This window comes from Aspergillus wentii (genome assembly GCF_001890725.1).
Source record: "Aspergillus wentii DTO 134E9 unplaced genomic scaffold ASPWEscaffold_1, whole genome shotgun sequence".
Lineage (NCBI taxonomy): Eukaryota > Fungi > Ascomycota > Eurotiomycetes > Eurotiales > Aspergillaceae > Aspergillus > Aspergillus wentii.
This window is the reverse complement of record NW_024467832.1, coordinates 3,227,652-3,246,894: the sequence shown is the minus strand read 5'-3', so window position 1 is coordinate 3,246,894 and position 19,243 is coordinate 3,227,652. Positions and strand designations below refer to the sequence as shown.

At 47.0% G+C, this 19,243-nt stretch overlaps 4 protein-coding genes across 4 annotated transcripts; 2 read left to right on the top strand and 2 right to left on the bottom strand.

The window, feature by feature from the left end:
* Nucleotides 1-1,172: 1,172 nt before the first annotated feature.
* ASPWEDRAFT_101375 (uncharacterized protein) lies at nucleotides 1,173-3,401 on the bottom strand (the record flags this gene model as incomplete). The annotated part of the gene is made up of 4 exons (XM_040827378.1): nucleotides 1,173-1,416; nucleotides 1,475-2,406; nucleotides 2,476-3,100; nucleotides 3,154-3,401. The coding sequence occupies 4 exons, from the start codon at nucleotides 3,399-3,401 to the stop codon at nucleotides 1,173-1,175; spliced, it is 2,049 nt and encodes a 682-aa protein (XP_040694936.1).
* A 3,219-nt stretch (nucleotides 3,402-6,620) lies between these two features.
* On the top strand, nucleotides 6,621-8,628 carry ASPWEDRAFT_47875 (MFS transporter; the record flags this gene model as incomplete). The annotated part of the gene is made up of 4 exons (XM_040837023.1): nucleotides 6,621-7,048; nucleotides 7,132-8,250; nucleotides 8,320-8,398; nucleotides 8,449-8,628. The coding sequence occupies 4 exons, from the start codon at nucleotides 6,621-6,623 to the stop codon at nucleotides 8,626-8,628; spliced, it is 1,806 nt and encodes a 601-aa protein (XP_040694935.1).
* Nucleotides 8,629-9,401: 773 nt separating this feature from the next.
* ASPWEDRAFT_34783 (uncharacterized protein) lies at nucleotides 9,402-13,562 on the bottom strand. The gene is made up of 2 exons (XM_040834087.1): nucleotides 13,057-13,562; nucleotides 9,402-12,863 (listed from the first exon to the last, which is right to left on the bottom strand). The coding sequence occupies exons 1-2, from the start codon at nucleotides 13,072-13,074 to the stop codon at nucleotides 9,696-9,698; spliced, it is 3,186 nt and encodes a 1,061-aa protein (XP_040694934.1). The 5' UTR covers nucleotides 13,075-13,562; the 3' UTR covers nucleotides 9,402-9,695.
* A 2,715-nt stretch (nucleotides 13,563-16,277) lies between these two features.
* Nucleotides 16,278-19,200, top strand: ASPWEDRAFT_34780 (putative AAA family ATPase GCN20). The gene is made up of 8 exons (XM_040834086.1): nucleotides 16,278-16,501; nucleotides 16,565-17,290; nucleotides 17,349-17,429; nucleotides 17,489-17,792; nucleotides 17,852-18,025; nucleotides 18,078-18,164; nucleotides 18,224-18,692; nucleotides 18,752-19,200. The coding sequence occupies exons 1-8, from the start codon at nucleotides 16,439-16,441 to the stop codon at nucleotides 19,101-19,103; spliced, it is 2,256 nt and encodes a 751-aa protein (XP_040694933.1). The 5' UTR covers nucleotides 16,278-16,438; the 3' UTR covers nucleotides 19,104-19,200.
* The last annotated feature ends 43 nt before the right edge of the window (nucleotides 19,201-19,243 follow it).

Here is a 19,243-nt window from a genome sequence, read left to right as displayed (position 1 = left end):
TTATTATCAGAAAACATCTCCAATTTCGGTCCACCACCGAGTCCGTCCGGCCCATTCACGGCTCCAGGCACAATTATATGTTCCAGTTCGTCAAGGGGTTTGGGTCGAACCGAATCCGTTCATCTTCGAACTCGTGGATCATTTTCGAGTCAATGACCTTCTCTCACCTAGTCTCATTATGTATTATTATTTTATGATTATTCCTGCTGCTGCTGTTCCCAACACAACGGAACAGATGGTTATTGTTCGAGTGTGACTTGGCAAGGGGTCCTCTTCCCTTGGCCCCCGACCCAGATCTCCCCGAAATGCTGATCGAAAACGGCCGCTGATAACCTGATCCCACGTATGTAGATTGTAGACCCTTTTTTGCTAGTCCTGCTCATCCAACTCGGCTACAATAACGACGTTGGTTCTGGAATCCAACAAGGAGTCTGGGTTCATCGAATACATGATTGTATTTCTATCCTCTGCGTAGCAGACAGTTGAATAGTGACAATATGATGTCATCATTTGTTCAGTCACGGTAACATACAGTATCCCGGGTCCAGTATACACTTTCATCACTCGGGTATCACCTTCATAGATGTCGAATACCAGTTACGAGCAATTCATAGAGGGCAGAAAAAGAAAAGATATATACAAACAATATATCACAGAACCTAGCTGTCCATCAAAATGGTTCAATCTATCTATCTATCCGCAACGTAGATCGACCGTCGCTCAACCATACGGACAACTTCAACAACGGTCCCCTAGACGCCACATTCTGGAGCAATACCCCGCTTAGTATAACACACAAAACTCCCCAATGATAAGCTGAGCAAAATAACATTGTAATGAGAAGAGAGAGAGCAAGGGGTGCGATAATAGTTGAAACCTTTTTTGTTCATACAGGAATTTGACTATACAGAAAAATGACCTTCTGAAAGCGGTCCCAAGAAGAAATGAAAAGAGAAAGATCCAGCCATAATGTATTTACGCCATTGGTGACAGATATGTTGGGACATGATTAGACCCAATACTTGCACAAGGAGTACCGATGTATCAAAAAGTGGATAACAAGTGACAGGTCATAACGTTTGGTATAGGACACCAAAATATAGAAACAAACAAAGGATCATTACATCAAGAATGAGACTATTGGAAAAGATAAAACAGTTGTTGAGTTATGTTCACTTCCGCATGTCCCAGGCGGGTCGAAGGCTGGCCATCAAGTCATCCTTGGTGCCCACAGTGTCTGCGGGCAGCCGGCTGACCCGATACGCACCAGTGCGGATGTTGTTTAGATGAGTGGTCGAAATTCCGGTTCCAACGCTGCGAATACTGCCAGAGTCGCTTGCGGTCTCCGTGTTCTTGAATCGGGGTGGGGGTGCAAAGTCCAGATTCGAGTACGCTCCAGATTTGCGCAATGCGTGTCTAGAAATCTTGTCAGTACTACTATATCAATCGGAAATTTCTCTTGTTCAAAACTTACGGGCTCGGCATAATGGAAAGATCATCGAAGGCTGAGGCCAATGGAGTATGGGCTCGTGCCATTGGACTGAAGGGTTGCACTCCACCAAGAGGGGTTTCGGGACGGCCTTCCCTTTGATCCTTGAAGTTCTTCCCGGGGGCATAGTCGGCAGCATTCATAAAGGCATCGTCCTTCAGCAAGTGGGGGCTAGGAAGAACATTTAACGGTGCTGGAGGAGGCATCGGCTTTCTCGGTGCCCGAGGAGGCGGCAAGTGATTAGATGCCGAGGAAAATGCTCGAGGGGAGCTGAAACCGCTCAGACCGCTAACGGAGTTGTTTGCCATATGCCCGGCTCCTTGGAATCGTGGAGGTGCACGAGGTGGGGGAGTCATCGCACGGCGGTTCACAGGCTCAGCAAATGGCAGGGGGACATCACTATAGTAGTCCCCTGTGGCGGGGTCAAAGTAACCGTCGGGGTAATATTCAGGGCCGTAATCTTCGTAGATTGTTTCTCTGCCTCCGCCGGCCTTGGTTTCTTCAAAGTACTCCTTGTAAAACGATCGGATCCGATTGGCACGTTGCTCTGGGTTGTCAGATGGGTCTTCTGGGGGCAAAGGACGCAATCCTAGTGTCATCCGACGAGTATCACGACGGGGGTCGAGGGTACGGGTTGGTTCATGGGGCGGTTCTTCAGGGATCGGAATCGTGGCAACGTGACTAGGGGTTTCATCGTGGTCATGGGTATCTTCCATGCCATGTATGTTGACGGCTGGGACCATCGATTGTCTTGCATCGCCGTAATCACTCGCCGCATCACTTAATGGAAGAGAAATTCTGGGTGTTGGAATAGACGAGGTCTGCGTAGGATCGGGATGTGATTCAGGGTGCGATAACGAATGATCTTGCAGGGGGAAACTCGGGCCACTCTGGCGATGTTTCGAAGGACTAAGAGGCTCGGGGGATAGACTGTCACGGTGCAACTCAGACTCAAAATGATCGTTGTCTCTCCTGAATTCAGTCACATCTGTACTGGCCCGACTTGCCGCCGAGTGCCGTTCATCGTTTCCACTAACCGCTGAGGCGAAACTGGGACTGATACTCCTTGGCAAATCCAACTGCAAGCCGGCATATGGCTCCTGTTTTTTCTCGGCTGGATTGCTGACATTGCGTTCGGCTGGGGGAGTATAAATCGGCGGGGAAGAACGGGAAACTCTTTGGGCGTTCCCCAAAAGACCGGCGTTCATATCATCACCCAAAGCAAAACGACTCGAGCCTGCCAAGCTAGCCGTATCGTCGTGAAACCCTCTTTGTTGGGACCGGACTGACATGCTGTCATTAGATACGAACGGGTTCTGATGGCGAAGCTTGTTGTCTTCGCCAATCGATCTAGACATAGAATGCAAGGAATCGCGCGAGTCATGCAGACCCGGTGGGAGGAGGTAAGGATGCCCTATATCCAGAGACACTCCCTTCATGTGATTACTCCGTTCAGTTTGTTGCATCGGTCGAGATCCTGATTTCGGATCCACAATGTCCATGCCAAAATCGAGGGATTTATGTTTGTCATTGGCATCCTCATTCCGAAGCTTTCTCACGTTTCTCCGGTGCAAGTATATCAGAACAACGATAGCACATACGATGGGGACTCTGGCGGTTAATTAGCGATGGGCTTGTAGAATAGAAATCAAGTTCCAACATACACAGCGCCCAGCACAACAGGCAGAGTGGTTGTTGAGGTCGTACTCGTCGGTTTCTCACAATCAGATGATCCCGATCCACAGGTGGTAGTAGTATCCGATCTTCTCACAAGGGTTGGGATATCAGACGGGATCAGAGTCGGGCCATCGGATGGTACCAGAGTTGGAATTCGGTTCCGAGGAACGACTTCCGGTCGACGCGGAGGGGCATGCGTGGCATGGCGAGCGGAGTGTCGATGATGACGATGCATGGTCGTTCTTCTAGATGGTAAAAGACAATCCAGTCGAACGACCTGAGAGGAACAGACCGATGGAAGATAAGAGTCAACAACTATGACGGCTTGATCCCTCACAGTATTCTGACTAGATTTCCACCTAGGACAAGAAAGATAAAATAACAACAGCCCCTGAGAATTGACGTTCGCAGATCATCAAGTTCAGATGGCAGTAATTAGATTGGAAGGTGCCGGTAATCTCCCATTAGATACGGGGTTGAATTGTTGCTGGATAGGTATATTTGAGCAAAGCAGCGGGAAATAATGAAAGCGACGGAAAATCAACTTTGGGCTTTTTGGTCAAGGAATGAACGGAGATTCGAGATCCCCCCTAACGAATGATGGTCCAGGAACAAAAAAAGAATGTATATATTTCAGGAACCAAAAAGCCCTCTGTGGGGAGGGAGAGGAGTGGAAAAAGGAAGGACGGTAAGGAAAGAAAGAACAATGATGGAAGAAGAGGGAGAAGGGGAAAGAGTGTGAAAGAGGAGAAGAGCGAGCAGGGCGGCGGTCTAGATGGCCCGTTTCGTTTGTCTGGGCGGCAGCAGCAGCAGCAGTCAGTGTGGCCTATGAATAGAGCCCACCAGGGAACAAATCCTTACCAGTTGTGGGGGTGTACTGTCATATCGAACAGTCCAGTGAGATATTTAGGTACTCCATAGATACATACTCTGTACATACCTACATACATTGGAGATCCCCTGAATCAGTTAGATAAATGTTGTTATTAAAAGACCTTGCCACCACCTCCCTCTATTATCAGGCCATTGAAGGCTCTGTAGATCATAGTCTGGTCGGTAAGATAATAGCTCCTGGCTACAATTACTAGACCATCCTCTCTCTCTCCCTTCTCTTTTCTCTCTCCTTGAACACGTACCTGAAAGTAAGGTGGTACTGTGAACCAAAGAAATTAGGATCACTGGGTTCCCCTTAGACCTGCTAGTGTCAGGAACCCGCACCATTGTGAACCAATCATCAGAGTGGCTTTGAACCCCCTGAGGAGATTCTTGGTTCTAGCCCCACCCGCCATGACACTTTTAGCTTAGCTCTCGAACCTCTCTGTATTGTGCGCCTGTAAGGGTTTACGCCGGCCGTTACAGGGAAAGGGGGATGGATTTTGTGGCTTAGTATTATTATTAGTATTAGTTAGTATTGCACCATTTCTATCTGGAGTTTTAACGTGAGACACTAGGTAGTGCTCCATCAAAGCATCTCCTGATGGCAGATGAAGCAATAGAGCGAAGAATCAAAAATGTTGATACACACCTTACATGAGTGCCCTGTCAATCTAGAAGACTTGCAACTGGAGTTGACTAGGTTTGAGGGTTTTTATTGATGACGATACCGATGGGGGAACCTCGGCACTTGATTTAGGCTACATCATGGACATTGAAAGGCCATTGAGATGGCATGTTTTGAATGATATGTGAAAAGAGACGATAAAGGGGAAAGAAAATCCACCATCCCCCGTAAATCCACAGATAGAAAAGGGAGAATGCTTGACCTGTGAATAACAATAGACCCGATTATTAACTAAGGTGGATATCTAAGGGCCCCGGATCAGTTCTCTTACTGGTGTAATACAAGCAATTAATATCTAATGGTCAATATAATTCAAACACAATTATTGTGAGAATGATCAATAATTGGGCCATCAATCTGCAGCTTGTCCACAACCTAAACTTGACATGTAGCTATTATTGGGACCAATCACTCTACTGGCAATAGCTGGTTACAAAATGCAATCTTTTTTTCTATCTTCAACCACGGATCAGCGATCACCTTCATTGGCGTTCTTCTGTAGAAAGTACTTGAAGATGGTTACTCATTCCGCACTTCATATCTATGATCTATCTATCATTCAAGGGGCTGGTATCCCTTGGTGATGGATTTGGGCTGCTGCTTTCGTGCAGACTGCGGAGTTACTGAGTACACAGGGTTTATCCACACACACCGTCACACACACTCTCTTCAGAGATAAGGGCTTTTACGATGGAATGAATTACCTCATAGGGAATACGCTTCAGCAAAATCAGTATTGATGTGAAGCAACGTTCGTAGGACATGTATAGTAGTCCATTTGTATGGTTAGTATGATATATATCCGATATATCCCCTATCTACTCCATAGTCATAAGTACTCCAAACACTTTGATACATTCCACCTGCCAACGGATATCTGAACGCATCCACCGAGAATATTCGAATGTAAATAGAATGCCTTCTTAACGACTGGTCGGACATCAACCACAAAACGTGACGTAACGGACGTGCAGTAGCCGACGCCTTCGGGAAGATGTCCGACTGTGCCGCGCATGCAGGCCAGGCCAATTCGACTGAGTCACAAAAAAATCTCTGCGCTCTGTACATCTTCCTTTATAGAAACCAGTGGCAATTGTACATCGTCCTATCATACTCCTACAAACGAGGTCTTGAAACCGTCATGCCGGTGTTTGAAATGATGTTTTCTACTGTTGATTGACGGGAAAGGAACTCGAACCGCGCGGAACTTGCCGAGCGTTGTTGAGATGGAGGGGGAAAAAAAGTTATCTGGACAGGCCCCGTGGGGAAAACATAATAAACAAGCTGCTTAGTAGAGGAACCACCTTGATACCACCTTCACAGTAGTAACATATCAAATATCTAATAATAATGATAACGACGACAACGATTATGATGCTGCTGCTGCCCAATTCTCCTTCTGTCCCCTCTTTCTTTTCTTTTCTTTACCGCTGCTTTGGCATGAAGCGGCACCATGCATCTAGTACGCAGTATATAGTGTCGATATGGTCCCCGACCTGATAGATCAACTCCATCACCATTGACATGTGCCAGACACTACTGAAGAGAGGCAAATCTAGAACGATGAGACCGGAGACATTGCCGACAAAGACCGCATTTCTTTCCCTGCTGAGTTGGAGATCATCATCTGTCATCGTCGATTGTTGGCTCCTCGTACCCACGGCTCCATCCTTGGCTTCAAAAAAAGTCACCACTAACCTAGTTGGCTGGTACTATTTCCCTCTGGGATGGCTTTTTGCCTCCCTCAAAGGACGGTGACACTGTTTCCGCTATTATTTATCTACCCGTTTATTTAACTCCCCCCTCTTCTTTTAATCTGTCTTCCTATCTTTGCCTTGGGGCCTGTCATTCCATGTATATCTTTAAATCTTGACTATCTTCCCCCCATCTACCATGGATTCCTTATCACGGGACCTGGAGAAAGCCGAACTCGACGCCAATCGTCCCCAGAGTCATCCCAGCCTAGAAAACGGCAGTCGTTTTTCTCGAGGCGAATCTGTCTCATCCGCCGGAACTTCCTCTAGCTCTAGCTCCCAATCTGACCACTATGGGGATCACATGTCCCGGATCCAAACTGCACAGAGCCAGCGCGGTGCTGGCCTCGAGCGGCACCCAACTGCAATGAGTCGTATAGCAACCCAGCGAAGTCAGCACAGTGCAACCGTTGGTGCTCTCAAAACCCGTGCTTCGAAGAAGCCTCTGCCTGAGTTTGGAGCTGGCAAGCCATATCCTCCCCTACTACCAGAGAAGGAAGAGTATGTGGTTGAATTTGCTGGACCCAACGATCCTTTACACCCCCAAAACTGGTCGACCAAGAAGAAGTAAGTACTCGTATACCCCTCGCTGTCTTGGATGCTTTATCAAACCGGGAAAAAGGGCTTGTTTTGCTGACTCTAAACTACAGGGTTGCCACGTCTGTAATGCTCGCATGGACAACATTCAACTCAACGTTTACCAGTAGTATCTACTCTGCTGCCAACTCCGTTGTATCATCCGAATTCAATGTCTCAACCGAAGTCGGAACTTTGGGGATGTCCCTCTACGTCCTTGGGTTCGCTTGTGGACCCACAATCTTTTCACCATTGTCGGAGCTACAAGGTCGACGTTTACCTATTCTGATAGGCATGTTTGGATTCACCGTTTTCCAGTTTGGGGTGGCTACGGCAAAGGACCTACAAACGCTTATCATATGTCGTTTCTTTGGAGGATTCTTCGGAGCATGTCCTATGGCCGTCGTCGCGGCTGTGTTTTCTGATATCTACGATAATCGTGTTCGAGGTCTTGCTATCACTCTTTTCACCATGACAGTTTTCACGGGTCCTCTCTTCGCCCCGTTCATCGGTGGCTTCATCGTGGAAAGCTATTTGGGATGGCGCTGGACGGAATTCCTCACTGGCATCACTGGCGCATCTGCCTTTATATTGGATTTGTTTCTATTGCAGGAAACTTATCCTCCAGTCGTCCTAATCAAGAAGGCTTCGGACCTGCGTCGAGGGACCAAGAACTGGGGCATACATGCCAAACAGGAAGAAATAGAGGTTGATTTTGGAGAGCTTATACGCAAAAACTTTGGTCGACCCTTTCGGATCCTCTTCACTGAACCGATAGTGTTACTGCTGAGTATCTATATGGCCTTCCTCTATGGGCTATTGTACCTCTTCATGACGGCATATCCGATTGTCTTCCAAGAAATTCATGGATTCAATAAAGGCCTTGGTGGTCTCGCATACTTTGGGATGATCATCGGGGAGTTCCTAGGTGGAATTTTCATTGTCTGCCTCCAGCCTTGGTATAATAGGAAGCTCAATTCAAATCGTGGAATCCCTGTTCCCGAATGGCGTCTTCCCCCTGCTGTTCTTGGTGGTGCAGCCTTTTCTGGCGGTCTTTTCTGGTTTGGGTGGTCTGGATACACAGCTGATATTCATTGGATTGTGCCCACTGTATCTGGTCTCCTCACTGGATTTGGTCTTTTTTGCATCTTCCTTCAGTGTCTCAACTACATTGTTGATGCATACCTCCTCTTGTAGGCTTCCTATCCTAAAGCGACTGTTTAATTTCAACCACAAAAAACCATGCTAATTATCATATCCAGTGCCGCCTCAGCTTTAGCTGCGAATAGCGTACTCCGTTCCTTGGCTGGTGCCGGTTTCCCCCTTTTCGCAACGTATCTAGTATGTCTTCTCGTTCGAGATTTCTCAATCACCTGCTAACCTACCCCAAGTTCAATGCACTCAAAGTCAATTGGACCGGAACCTTACTTGGCTGCGTTGCAGCCGTTCTGATGCCAATCCCTCTCCTGTTCTATTTATACGGTCCCAGGATCCGAGAAAAGAGCAAATTCGCCACAGAATATGAAGTGGCTGCCCAAGCTCATATTGATAACGATGAACGAATTGATTAAACAAACCGATCCAATGTCTTAAATGCGAGACTTGGAAACTCCAGGGGAAAGAGGAAGAGAGGGAGGAGTTTTACGTCGTTTAAGTCATGCATACGATCCTTAATGTCTTATTACTTACGTTCTTGTTTGTTCATACCCCACAATGGTTTGGATTTCGGTTACGGTTGATGATGATGATATTGTCATTTAAATATCCTACGTTTAATGTCTGTTGGTGCTTCAATTGTTTGACATGTCTTGCATGAAAGTCGTCTACAAGAATGTTGTATAATGTGGCCTCGGATGTATTATTGAAAATGCACATTTTGATTACCCTCTTATGGCGACTTGGAATCAGTACTTGCTGTTTATCTGTTTATCTCGTTTGAACATTTCGATGTTTTTGTTATAATCGGCCAATTATAAAACTTATGTCTGTTCAAACATCAAGAGGACTGGAATGTTTTCTTTTTCCCCCATTCACATTGAAGTGTTTAGAATAATAGTCAAGTCTTCATCAAGAAGTTGACTTGTTCAATTCACATGCTACAATAGGCATGTTATCTGCTTTTTTCTCTCTCCTAACCATCATCGCAAGAAACCCATACACCTACTTAAAAAAAAAAAATTCCCATCCACGAAACCAGCACGAATTACAAGATAGAGCCCGAGGAATATAAAACAATAGAGAATGGAAGTAGCAGAAAAAAAAAGAACAAAGAGCCAACACACCGATAGTTCTCATACAAGAATCGCCAAGACACACATTAAAAAGAAACCCCAAGGGGAAATATACACCAACAACAGTAGGTTCACTTGTACAAAAAGAAGAATGGAAAAAAAAAAAAAAAAAGCGACGTATTTGAACAGAAAAGTTTTTGGGGCACCACCCTTTATCACCAATAGTACAGGAAGGAAATGGGGAAGGAAAATAGAAAGGCCTCCGTATTGGATGCTCTTTTTCGTGGTCTTTCACGTGATCTCATATCAAGGAAGTCGTTCAGGATGCTGGGAGAGTATGACAAGAGAAATCAGAGAGAAAGCGTTAAGGGTGGCATCAAGAACATGAGAAAGCGCACTTATCCAATTCAAGAAGCCTCAAAGTTCGAAAAATTATCATTAGTAGGTTGACGGAATATCTGACTGAATGGGGGGTCTGAAGGAAGTATTTCCTGTTCTGGGGTGGTTGCAACACCCTCTGCTTTGCGAATCACTTCTTTCAAAGCGCGGGTAATCACACCAGCACGGATGACAAGATCACGAAGGGATTGTGTGTCGAAAGGGAGTTTTTGGGTGCGTGAAACATGAGGTTCGATAAGAGTGGATTCATTAGAGACACGTTGTTGATAGATCAGGTCCAGCACGGATTTTGCTTTTGTGGAGTTCTGATTTGGCCGACCGGAATTCGATCGGTCCGAGAGTGAGGCTCGCCATGACTCTCCACTAATTCGTTTCGAAGGGTCATTTGTATTGGAAGATTCACCCTCAGAGTCATCGAAGCTGAACGTTAAAGAAGAGGGAGATCGTGGGGGCGATTCATTGTTATCATCATCAAGCGTAGCGAGATCGACAATGCCTTCCGCTTCTTTCCATAGCTCACTCGAGGGCCCGTGAACAACGTCTAAAAGGCTTGCCTGGTGGCGAAGGCGCTTCATCTCCGCGACCAGCAATGTAAGTTCTTGAACCTGACCAAATTGTCCTCGAAGACTGGCTTGGCGTTCCAAGATAGCCTGAGGAACCATCATTCCATGATGTTCGGAAATGTTATTGTTTGGTTTCAGATCCTCGCTGAATGTACCTTCATCCCCATCGTCAAACTCAAAATCACTGTCCCAGTCTTCGCTTACACCTTTGCTACCTAATCCCCATGTCCCGAACTTGCCAGAAGTTTGACGAGACTCGCTTGGAAGTGAAGGATCCCTCGATACAGGGACGCTTTGGCTTCGAAGATGTAAAGCACTTGGGGCTTTACGTCCGGGTGCGCGGCTAATTCGAGTCTCGGGTCCGTGTTTCCCATGGACAGTCCGCGGCCGAGAATCAGACCCTGGAACTTCACGGTCGCTCCTAGGCTGCTCAGACCAATCGAAGATGTTCATTTTTGGACATGTATCCAGTGCCTCTTTGGTTAGGCTGCGTGAATCATAGCCATCGGCGAGCTTATTCGAATCATTGGGAGAGTCAAAGATATGGTGGGAAAAGAAGGTATCAGGCTCATCCTGGTAAGCCTCCAATGGGAGAATTGGGCGCATTAAATGGGTTAATTGTCCATTTGCCTCGCTAGGCAGCGCCGCAACCATACTCTGGCCGTCATCATCATCCGACAAGTCGGATAAAAGTGACAGCCTGATGTTTTCCTCACAGCCATATGTGTTCCCTTGGTGTCCGTGATCTGGAGCACGAATGGAGTTGAGACCGGAGTCAGAGATGCGCCCCTTGTCTAAAGATCGAGACGCAAAAGAACCATGCTGGACTAGATCTTCGAGCTTTACAAGCCCTTCGTTCATCGGTCCTGTCGAAGGATTTCTGTCAAAGAGTGTCTCTATTCGGGGGGGGTGAAGACCAGTGTTGCTACTTGTGGTGAAGTGCGTGCGGATAGAGTCAAAAGCAGTGTCAGTCAAAAAGTCCGTTTCGTCTTCATCGCCCGATGTGAAGATACGAGTATCATCGGAACCGATAACGGTTGATGCGGGGTCGGAAGCCGCAATGGAGTGCCGCTTTGCACGTTGGCGGATAGGGGGTGAATAAGCCGGCTCAGGCTGACGATAGGGACCATTCTGCAAAGCGGACAGTGTCACCGCATCTGACGTCAAAGGACGTTGAGTTGTATCCCGAAGATGGCCCATGTCAATTCTGAAGTCACGGGGCAATCTGGGGGGAAGAACGCTTCGACGCGGTCCCCTAATTTCTGATGCGAAAGACATGGGATACTCCGACTGGGAAGCAGTCGGGGGCCGACGAAAAACATTTGGGTCAGTGATGTTACGTCTTTCATTGCGCCGTGGCGATTGTATGCTGGATCTTTCCCGATTTGACGTTGAAGGCAGAGGGGTGGAAATGGCCCTTCTTTTTGCATAGATCATAGAGCCAGCACGGGGTCTTCCAGAGGTCACTGTATGTGAGTTCATGCCTGATTGCTTTGGATCCGCTTCGCCCGTGAATACTGACGGCTGGTTGCTCGTCTTCTCTGGTGGGAAGGGGGTCTCTGGCCGCAAAGCAGGGGTATCAACAGGCTTGAAAGGGTCACGAAATTGAACAGGAGAAGCAGGAATGAGGGGGGTAGCGGGGGTAGAAGGAGCCGATACATCAAACTCCACGTCAGTTGCAGGTTCCTTGTTCGAGATAGAAGTACCTAGAAGAAGTGCAGGAACAGCATCTGCACTTGGAAGGATCTTTCGTAACCCGTGATCTTTTGGCCTCCCGGCGGTTGACAGTCTGCGAGCCAGCTTTTCTGGTAATCTATCAGATCTAGAATTCAAATAGGGCCGCCAATCACCATCATGCTTCGCAAGCTCCGGGGGTGTTTCGAATAACGTCGATTGTACCCGGGAACTTCCAACTCCAAAACCAGGCTCGAAATTCAAGCTGTGGGTTGCTCTATGCCGCAGTGTTTCAGATCGCTGATAACTGGTCGCAGGCCTACGAAATGTAGACGATGATGGTGTAGAGGGGGATACAGGATGTGCATTCGAATGCTGCGACGAGGAACGCTTGACAAGCTTGTTTGGTGTTCTCCGTTGGCTCGAGGGGCGGGATGTATCAGGGCTGGCTGGTACATTGAATGATGGGGACACGGGACTTGGTGAGAAGCGACCCTCCGTTTGGAATGACACGATCGATAGCCGTCGCAGCCAGGAAGAAGAAGGCCGACGAGCATGAGAAATATGTGATTGGTCTTCACTGGCGCGCGGGGGCGGACTGGTGAGGGTTTGGCCACGGCGACGCAACCTTACTGCAGCGAAAGAGGATCCCCGTCGTGAATTTGGATCCTCTGGCCGACTGCCGGCAGGCGCGCCATTCTCATTTGCGCCATGGGGCTTGTTTGTCGAGAATGATTCCGTTTCCTTGATCGTGGCCGGTCTGGAAGAACGCGGAGGAACACTGGAGAGGGCCGGCTCTGGTGTGCTTCTTGCTGACGCGCACTGATCATGCAGAGGGAGGGTCTTTCGTCGGAAGATTCCTGACTTTGAAGTTGTTTGATCTACGCGACCGAGAGCAAAGCCAGTCGCTGCAATACCGACGGTGCTAATCGCACAGAGCTGGCAAGATGATATTCGGTCAGTCGACGGTGACAAAAAAAAAATAAATAAATAAAAAAAACATGAAGCTTCGCGGAAGTTGTAACACAACCAACACCGACAGTCGTCCAGACCACGGATATCAGTTACCCAGACTAGGTCAGGAAGGTGGCCAGATGACCTTTGCAAAGAAAACAGAAGGGGTTGAGCTTACAGTAGATACATGCTCCATTCTCAGAGATCGCCGAGAACAGCGTCAAGCACCACAAAGCTCAGCTTTGCAACATCGATATTATGTGCAAGTGACTCTCCATCCACATGGTCATGCAGGATCAAAACCAGCCAGAGGAGACCATTTAGAAGATAAACATATAGAGTAGCTTAACGCGACTTAAAATAAGCCAGTCTATAGGTATAAAAGAGGCGGAGTGGGTGTTTGATCAATTGTTCTAATAGTTCAAGATGGCGTTAAGCGGACGTGTTTTTGGAGGGGTGTGGGTGTAAGGAGCAAAAGATAATGGGGAACGTAAAGAATGTGAAGGGATCTAAACACAAGAAAAGAAAAAAAGAGAAGAAAAGGGAAAAAGTAAGTCACTGACAGGGACTCTGGGGATAAGCCAGAGAACCGGACGACAGTGACTCTAAATTTTTTTTTTGTTTTTCTCTTCTTTCTTTGGTATTTGCTGCTCTCTGAAGCAAGAGAAGAAGAAGGGAATCAACAACACAGGAAGATTTGGTACTACTACAAGGTCGGCGGGACGCGGACTCTTAGTTTTGACTGCAGCGAGAACCACGGGCTGCCTGTGCCTGGGGACAGATGCATGTGGGTCCCCCGACAGAGTGAGGGAGAGAGAAAAAGAGAGAGAGAGACGCCCACGCTAGGAGTTCCCAACCCCAGCGTATCACAGCAAGGAAATTAAAGCTACGATCAACACTGCGAAACTAGGTGTTTGTTTTGGTTCTGATGCCGATGAAAATTATTGCTATCTTCGAGATTGCTATTATTATTATTATTATATCACTATTGTTGATGGCCAGGGATCAGACGACGGTTATTTATCGATGTGCAGTCCAAGAGCATGACTCGTGGGACGGACTCTCTTATGTGCGTTAAGTCATCCTAACACCTACAGAGTACAGAGTACAGATATTACATGTGGACAATTATTGTGCTATTATTACTCAAGTTATCGAGCTAGGTTTGCATTCTACCATAATCTACTGGTCCTGATTGCTGATAATAATATCCGATCGTTTCGACGAATACTATCTAGCATCGTGTGCACACAGCAGCACGATCGAGGGCAAGGATTGGATTTGGCAATAACAATAACAATAACAATAACAATAACAATAACAATAACAATAACAATAACAATAACAATAATAATAATAATAATAGCACCACTGCGGAGTACAAGTGACTTGATGGAAGAATAATAATGGAGTATATCAGTCGACATCGTCCAAGGGGCCAAATTGACGAAAAATAATTTCGTCTCATATACTACCATCCCTTACGGCTTGTGTATTCAGGTGTATTCAGGTGTATGACCGTCGTCCTTCTCTCTGGGTAGAGATCAGCTTAATTTTGTGAGAGAACCGGATCTCCACTCAATATCGGCTGGCTGAGAGGGAATTTTCCCTTTCTTAGCTTAGGAAGAGCTCTGCTAGCTCGTGAGATGAGATCGAACAAAGGTTCCAGGGCGGGCGATCGATGGACCGCTGGAACACAGAACCATCCCGTTCCAAGAAATCCCAGGTCAGGATTCAGGAACGAGCGGAAATTCTCCAGTCCCCGCTGGAGCTTCGGAATATGACGACAGAACCAGAAAACAGCAGCCCACAGCCGTTACCTCGCCGTGTTTGTTGTTTTTGGATAGGATTTTCAGCGCTCGACCCTGCAGACTGCAGAGCTCGAGAAGAAAACAAGAATCCCCCCTCTGGGTTATTGACCCAACAAAAAAAAGTATCCAGGACAACTACGAGGTTTTGTCCACCATGGCATCAGTGTTGTCACAGTGGTTGAGCTTATTTGGCAAAACAAGGAGCAGATCACGGTGATAGATCCAATTTCGTTCTGATGGAACGTGGCCTGCGAGTTTCTCGAAGGGTAATATTTCCGCGCAAGTGTCGGTCTGAGATGGAGCCGATTAATAATGGTAATTTGAGCCATTATTGATCCCATTGGCATTTGCAATCTGAGGCTTCTGAGCCTTATTCTATTACCATCACGATCGCGGTCATCACAACTTGAACTGCCCAGGGCTACTACGGAGTACTCCGATTCTACTAACTAGTAACAGCACCCCTGTGTCGCTACTCGCTAGTATCCCATTGTTTATTCCTCAGCTTGGACAGGGAATCTCAAAAACTATTGACTTGATAGAAAACCGTAGTGGATCAAACACCCCAGCTGTCAGCAGCGTCTGCGACCGCAGCCTCGCCTATCGATAACCTTCCCCTGGCACAATGGTGTTTCACACACTCTCCTTGTTTTTGACGCCCTTGCGGAGTGAGATTATTGGCATTATTACGGAGTATTGGGGGATCTCAATCACCCTGTGAACCTGTCCCCGTGAAACTATCTTAAAAGCAGGAACACCGCCGCCCTTGCCTTGGTCCCTGGATCTATTTATTCACATTATGTCCTGCCGAATCAACCTGGCACTACTGCTGGCTGACAGCTTGCGACAGCGATATCCTTGAAAAAAGGTCCACCTACCTTACCCTCTTAGAGTCTCATATGTTCTTTGAAACATTTCAAAGAAAAAGTCTAAGGGCTCCCTTTATTGGGGATACTATTCATTCATTATTAACCGCCATGGTTGAATAGACACGATCGATGCCCGTACAACGACTGACAGGGATTTGGGTGAACCGAAATTCCTGGCCAAATCCCATAGACTGCTAAGGCTGGAGAAGGCATCTTTATCCCTACCTAGAATTGTTACCGGGGAAAAAGAAAAGAGGGAATAGTCTTCAAGAGGCGCCAGACTATTCATTCTTGCCTGTCAGATCAGGCAGGAGATGATTACCCTGTCTTATGTGCTACTTTAACCTTTGTCAAAAAGTAGGACATACGACAATGAACCATGGATCCCAGGTTGACTGAGGCCTGTATGCCTTCGTAATAGTATTTGAGCCAGCGAGAAGATATCACAGGCGGTAAAAAGCGGCAGAATTAATACAGATACATGACGCTCTCAAGCTGAATATATATATCGCATTTTTTTAAGAGAAAGGTTTTTTTTTTTTTTTTTTTTTTTTTTTTTTCAAGGTGTAGATGAGATAAGTTATTGTGAATTTTTACATATAAAAATATTATTTGGAGTGAAGCAGTCGCTGCTAACATCTCCCGACTTAAGCGGTACTGTACAGCTCCGACTCCACAATCCCGCCACTCCAAGCAAAGTTCTCATCAGAGACTGTCCAAAAAAAAAGAACCCTTGGCTCCACGTATGACAGGCGAATATCTAGCCTAGACTCAACACGAACTGCACTGACTATCTCTAAAGCCAAGGGGTGATTTGTCTCTGTCGTTGATATATACTAATCAGGGATTTCCAAAAGTCTCTGAAGCCTTCCAACCCAAAATGGAGGCGGAACTTCAAACACAGATCCCCGGCCTTGATCATGTAATCTCGGAATACTCTGTGGTAAGTCTCATTTCATAGACAGAGATGATGAATCCAGGAGAAAGGAAATACTGAGAACTATAGGGTTACTTGACTCACGCCTCCAAGGCTTATGTCGAGGATGCAAATGCTCAATCACCGTTGGCGGAAGCTGCCGATACGGTCACCGAGCTTCTTGTTTCTGCCTCTGGAGACTTCTCGGCCCAAAATGAAGAGGCTATCCGCAACCTTGTGGGGAAGTTCATCTCGTCTCTGAGTGCCTCCGATGGAGTTGATGCGGAGAAGAGGCAGATGCCTTTTACCGCCAAAAAGCTTGACCAGGCCATCAATGTCGGCTCCCAGAGAAACATGTCCTCAACTTTGGGTCTGACAGGAGTAACGGTGGATTTGGAATCTGCCAACTCCAGGAAGGTCGAGTCTCGTGTGGACCGGAAGAAGCTTGAGAAGGCAGAGCGCAAGATTCGTGCCAAACAGGAGAAGAAGCAGATGAAGACGGTGACCTACGAGTCATCCCGCCTGCTCAACCAGCCTGATGAAACCATGTCTTACGAAGAGTTCTTCATGGCTGTCAACCCTCTTCAATTGGGCTCCGATTCGCAATCCAAGAGCAAGGACATCAAGGTCGACAGTATCGATATCTCTGTTGGTGGCCACCGTATTTTGACCGATGCCTCTTTCACCCTGGCATATGGTCGTCGCTATGGTCTTGTGGGTCAAAACGGTATAGGAAAGAGTACTCTGCTGCGTGCACTGAGTCGCAGAGAGGTGGCTGTTCCAAGCCACATTTCTATTCTTCACGTCGAGCAAGAAGTATGTCGTCCCTAGGCAAGGATACCTGGATGAGAACGTCAAGCTAACTGTATTTTAGATTACTGGTGATGATACCCCTGCGCTTCAAGCAGTATTGGATGCCGACGTGTGGCGAAAACACCTTCTCGCAGAGCAAGATGTCAGTATCTCCGGCTATACCCCGTGTTTTGAAGAATACCCCCGTTGACGCATGGACAGAAAATCTCGAAACAACTGACAGCTATTGAAGAAGAACGATCCTCAATGGCAGACACGTCCACAGATGCCGCTAGGTTGGATCATGAAAGAGAGGGCCTTGATATCACTCTGAGCGATATCTACGCTAAGCTTTCAGAGATGGAATCAGACAAGGCAGAGTCTCGTGCGGCCAGTATCCTGGCAGGTCTTGGTTTCTCACAAGAGAGACAGCAGTTTGCAACCAAGACCTTCTCTGGTGGTTGGCGAATGAGATTGGCTTTGGCACGAGCTTTGTTCTGCGAGCCAGACTTGCTTTTGCTGGACGGTATGCCTTACTGCAAAACAGCCACTGGCACGAAACAACTGCTGACTTGCTTGATACAGAACCGTCCAACATGTTGGATGTTCCGTCCATTACCTTCTTGTCCAACTACCTCCAAGGGTATCCCAGCACCATTCTTGTCGTCTCTCACGATCGAGCGTTTTTGAACGAAGTCGCTACAGATATCGTGCATCAACACTCCGAAAGATTGGACTACTACAAGGGAGCCAATTTCGGTAGGTTTATTCCCGCCCTTGTGTATGGTAGAACTTCACTAATGTTTCAAAGAATCCTTCTATGCAACAAAGGAAGAGCGGAGGAAGAACGCCAAGCGCGAGTACGAAAAACAAATGGCAGAGCGAGCACATCTCCAAGGTCTGTGCTCTCGACTCCAGTTCTACTTTTTTTTTCTTGTGACTAACCATCACATTTAGCCTTCATCGACAAGTTCCGATACAACGCTGCCAAGTCTTCCGAAGCCCAGTCAAGAATCAAGAAGCTCGAGAAAATGCCGGTCCTCGAAGCCCCAGAGAGCGAATATGTTGTGCATTTCAGCTTTCCCGGAGTCGAGAAGCTTTCTCCGCCCATTGTGCAAATGTCCGAGGTTGCTTTCGGGTATACTAAGGACAGGCCTCTACTCAATAATGTTGACCTTGATGTTCAGCTTGACTCTCGTATAGGAATTGTCGGCCCTAACGGTGCTGGTAAGACAACCGTATTGAAACTGTTGACCAACCAACTTCAACCGACTTCCGGTCTCATCTCCACAAACGCAAGATTGCGCATTGGTTTCTTTGCCCAGCACCATGTGGATGCCTTGGATCTCAACGCCAGCGCGGTGAGTTTCATGGCCAAGACCTACCCTGGAAAGTCTGATGAGGAATACCGGAGACACTTGGGAGCGTACGTTAAATCCCCGGCCATTTTATCCTATATCATCATAGTTACTAATAAAAATTTAGCTTCGGTATTACCGGAATGACTGGTCTCCAGCGAATGGAACTCTTGTCCGGTGGTCAAAAATCCCGTGTCGCATTTGCTTGCTTGTCCTTGACAAACCCCCATATCCTTGTTCTGGACGAACCTTCCAACCACTTGGATATTGAGGGTATGGATGCGCTCTCCGAGGCGCTGCAGAAGTTCGAAGGTGGTGTTGTTATGGTTTCGCACGACGTAACCATGCTGTCGAATGTCTGCACCAGCCTCTGGGTCTGTGATAAGGGAACTGTGCATAAGTTTGACGGCAATGTCAACGCATACAAGAAGATGATTAGCGCACAGGCTAATGAAGCTGGTGTGGTGCAAGCTCACTGAGGAACGTGATAAAACAGTTATGATAAAATGAGAAACTTTCTTTTCTGGATGATCAGATATTGTCATTCTTGACTATAAAGCAAAATCCTGGTAGGAACGTTAGTATTATATCTTTTATATCTTTGGTTGATTGAACGTAG

Coding starts and splice junctions, on each gene's coding strand:
- ASPWEDRAFT_34780 (XM_040834086.1), top strand. CDS start 16,439: ATGGAGGCGGAACTTCAAACACAGATCCCCGGCCTTGATCATGTAATC. Junction 17,430..17,488: donor ACCTTCTCGCAGAGCAAGAT/GTCAGTATCTCC, acceptor ACGCATGGACAG/AAAATCTCGAAACAACTGAC. Junction 17,793..17,851: donor AGACTTGCTTTTGCTGGACG/GTATGCCTTACT, acceptor TGCTTGATACAG/AACCGTCCAACATGTTGGAT.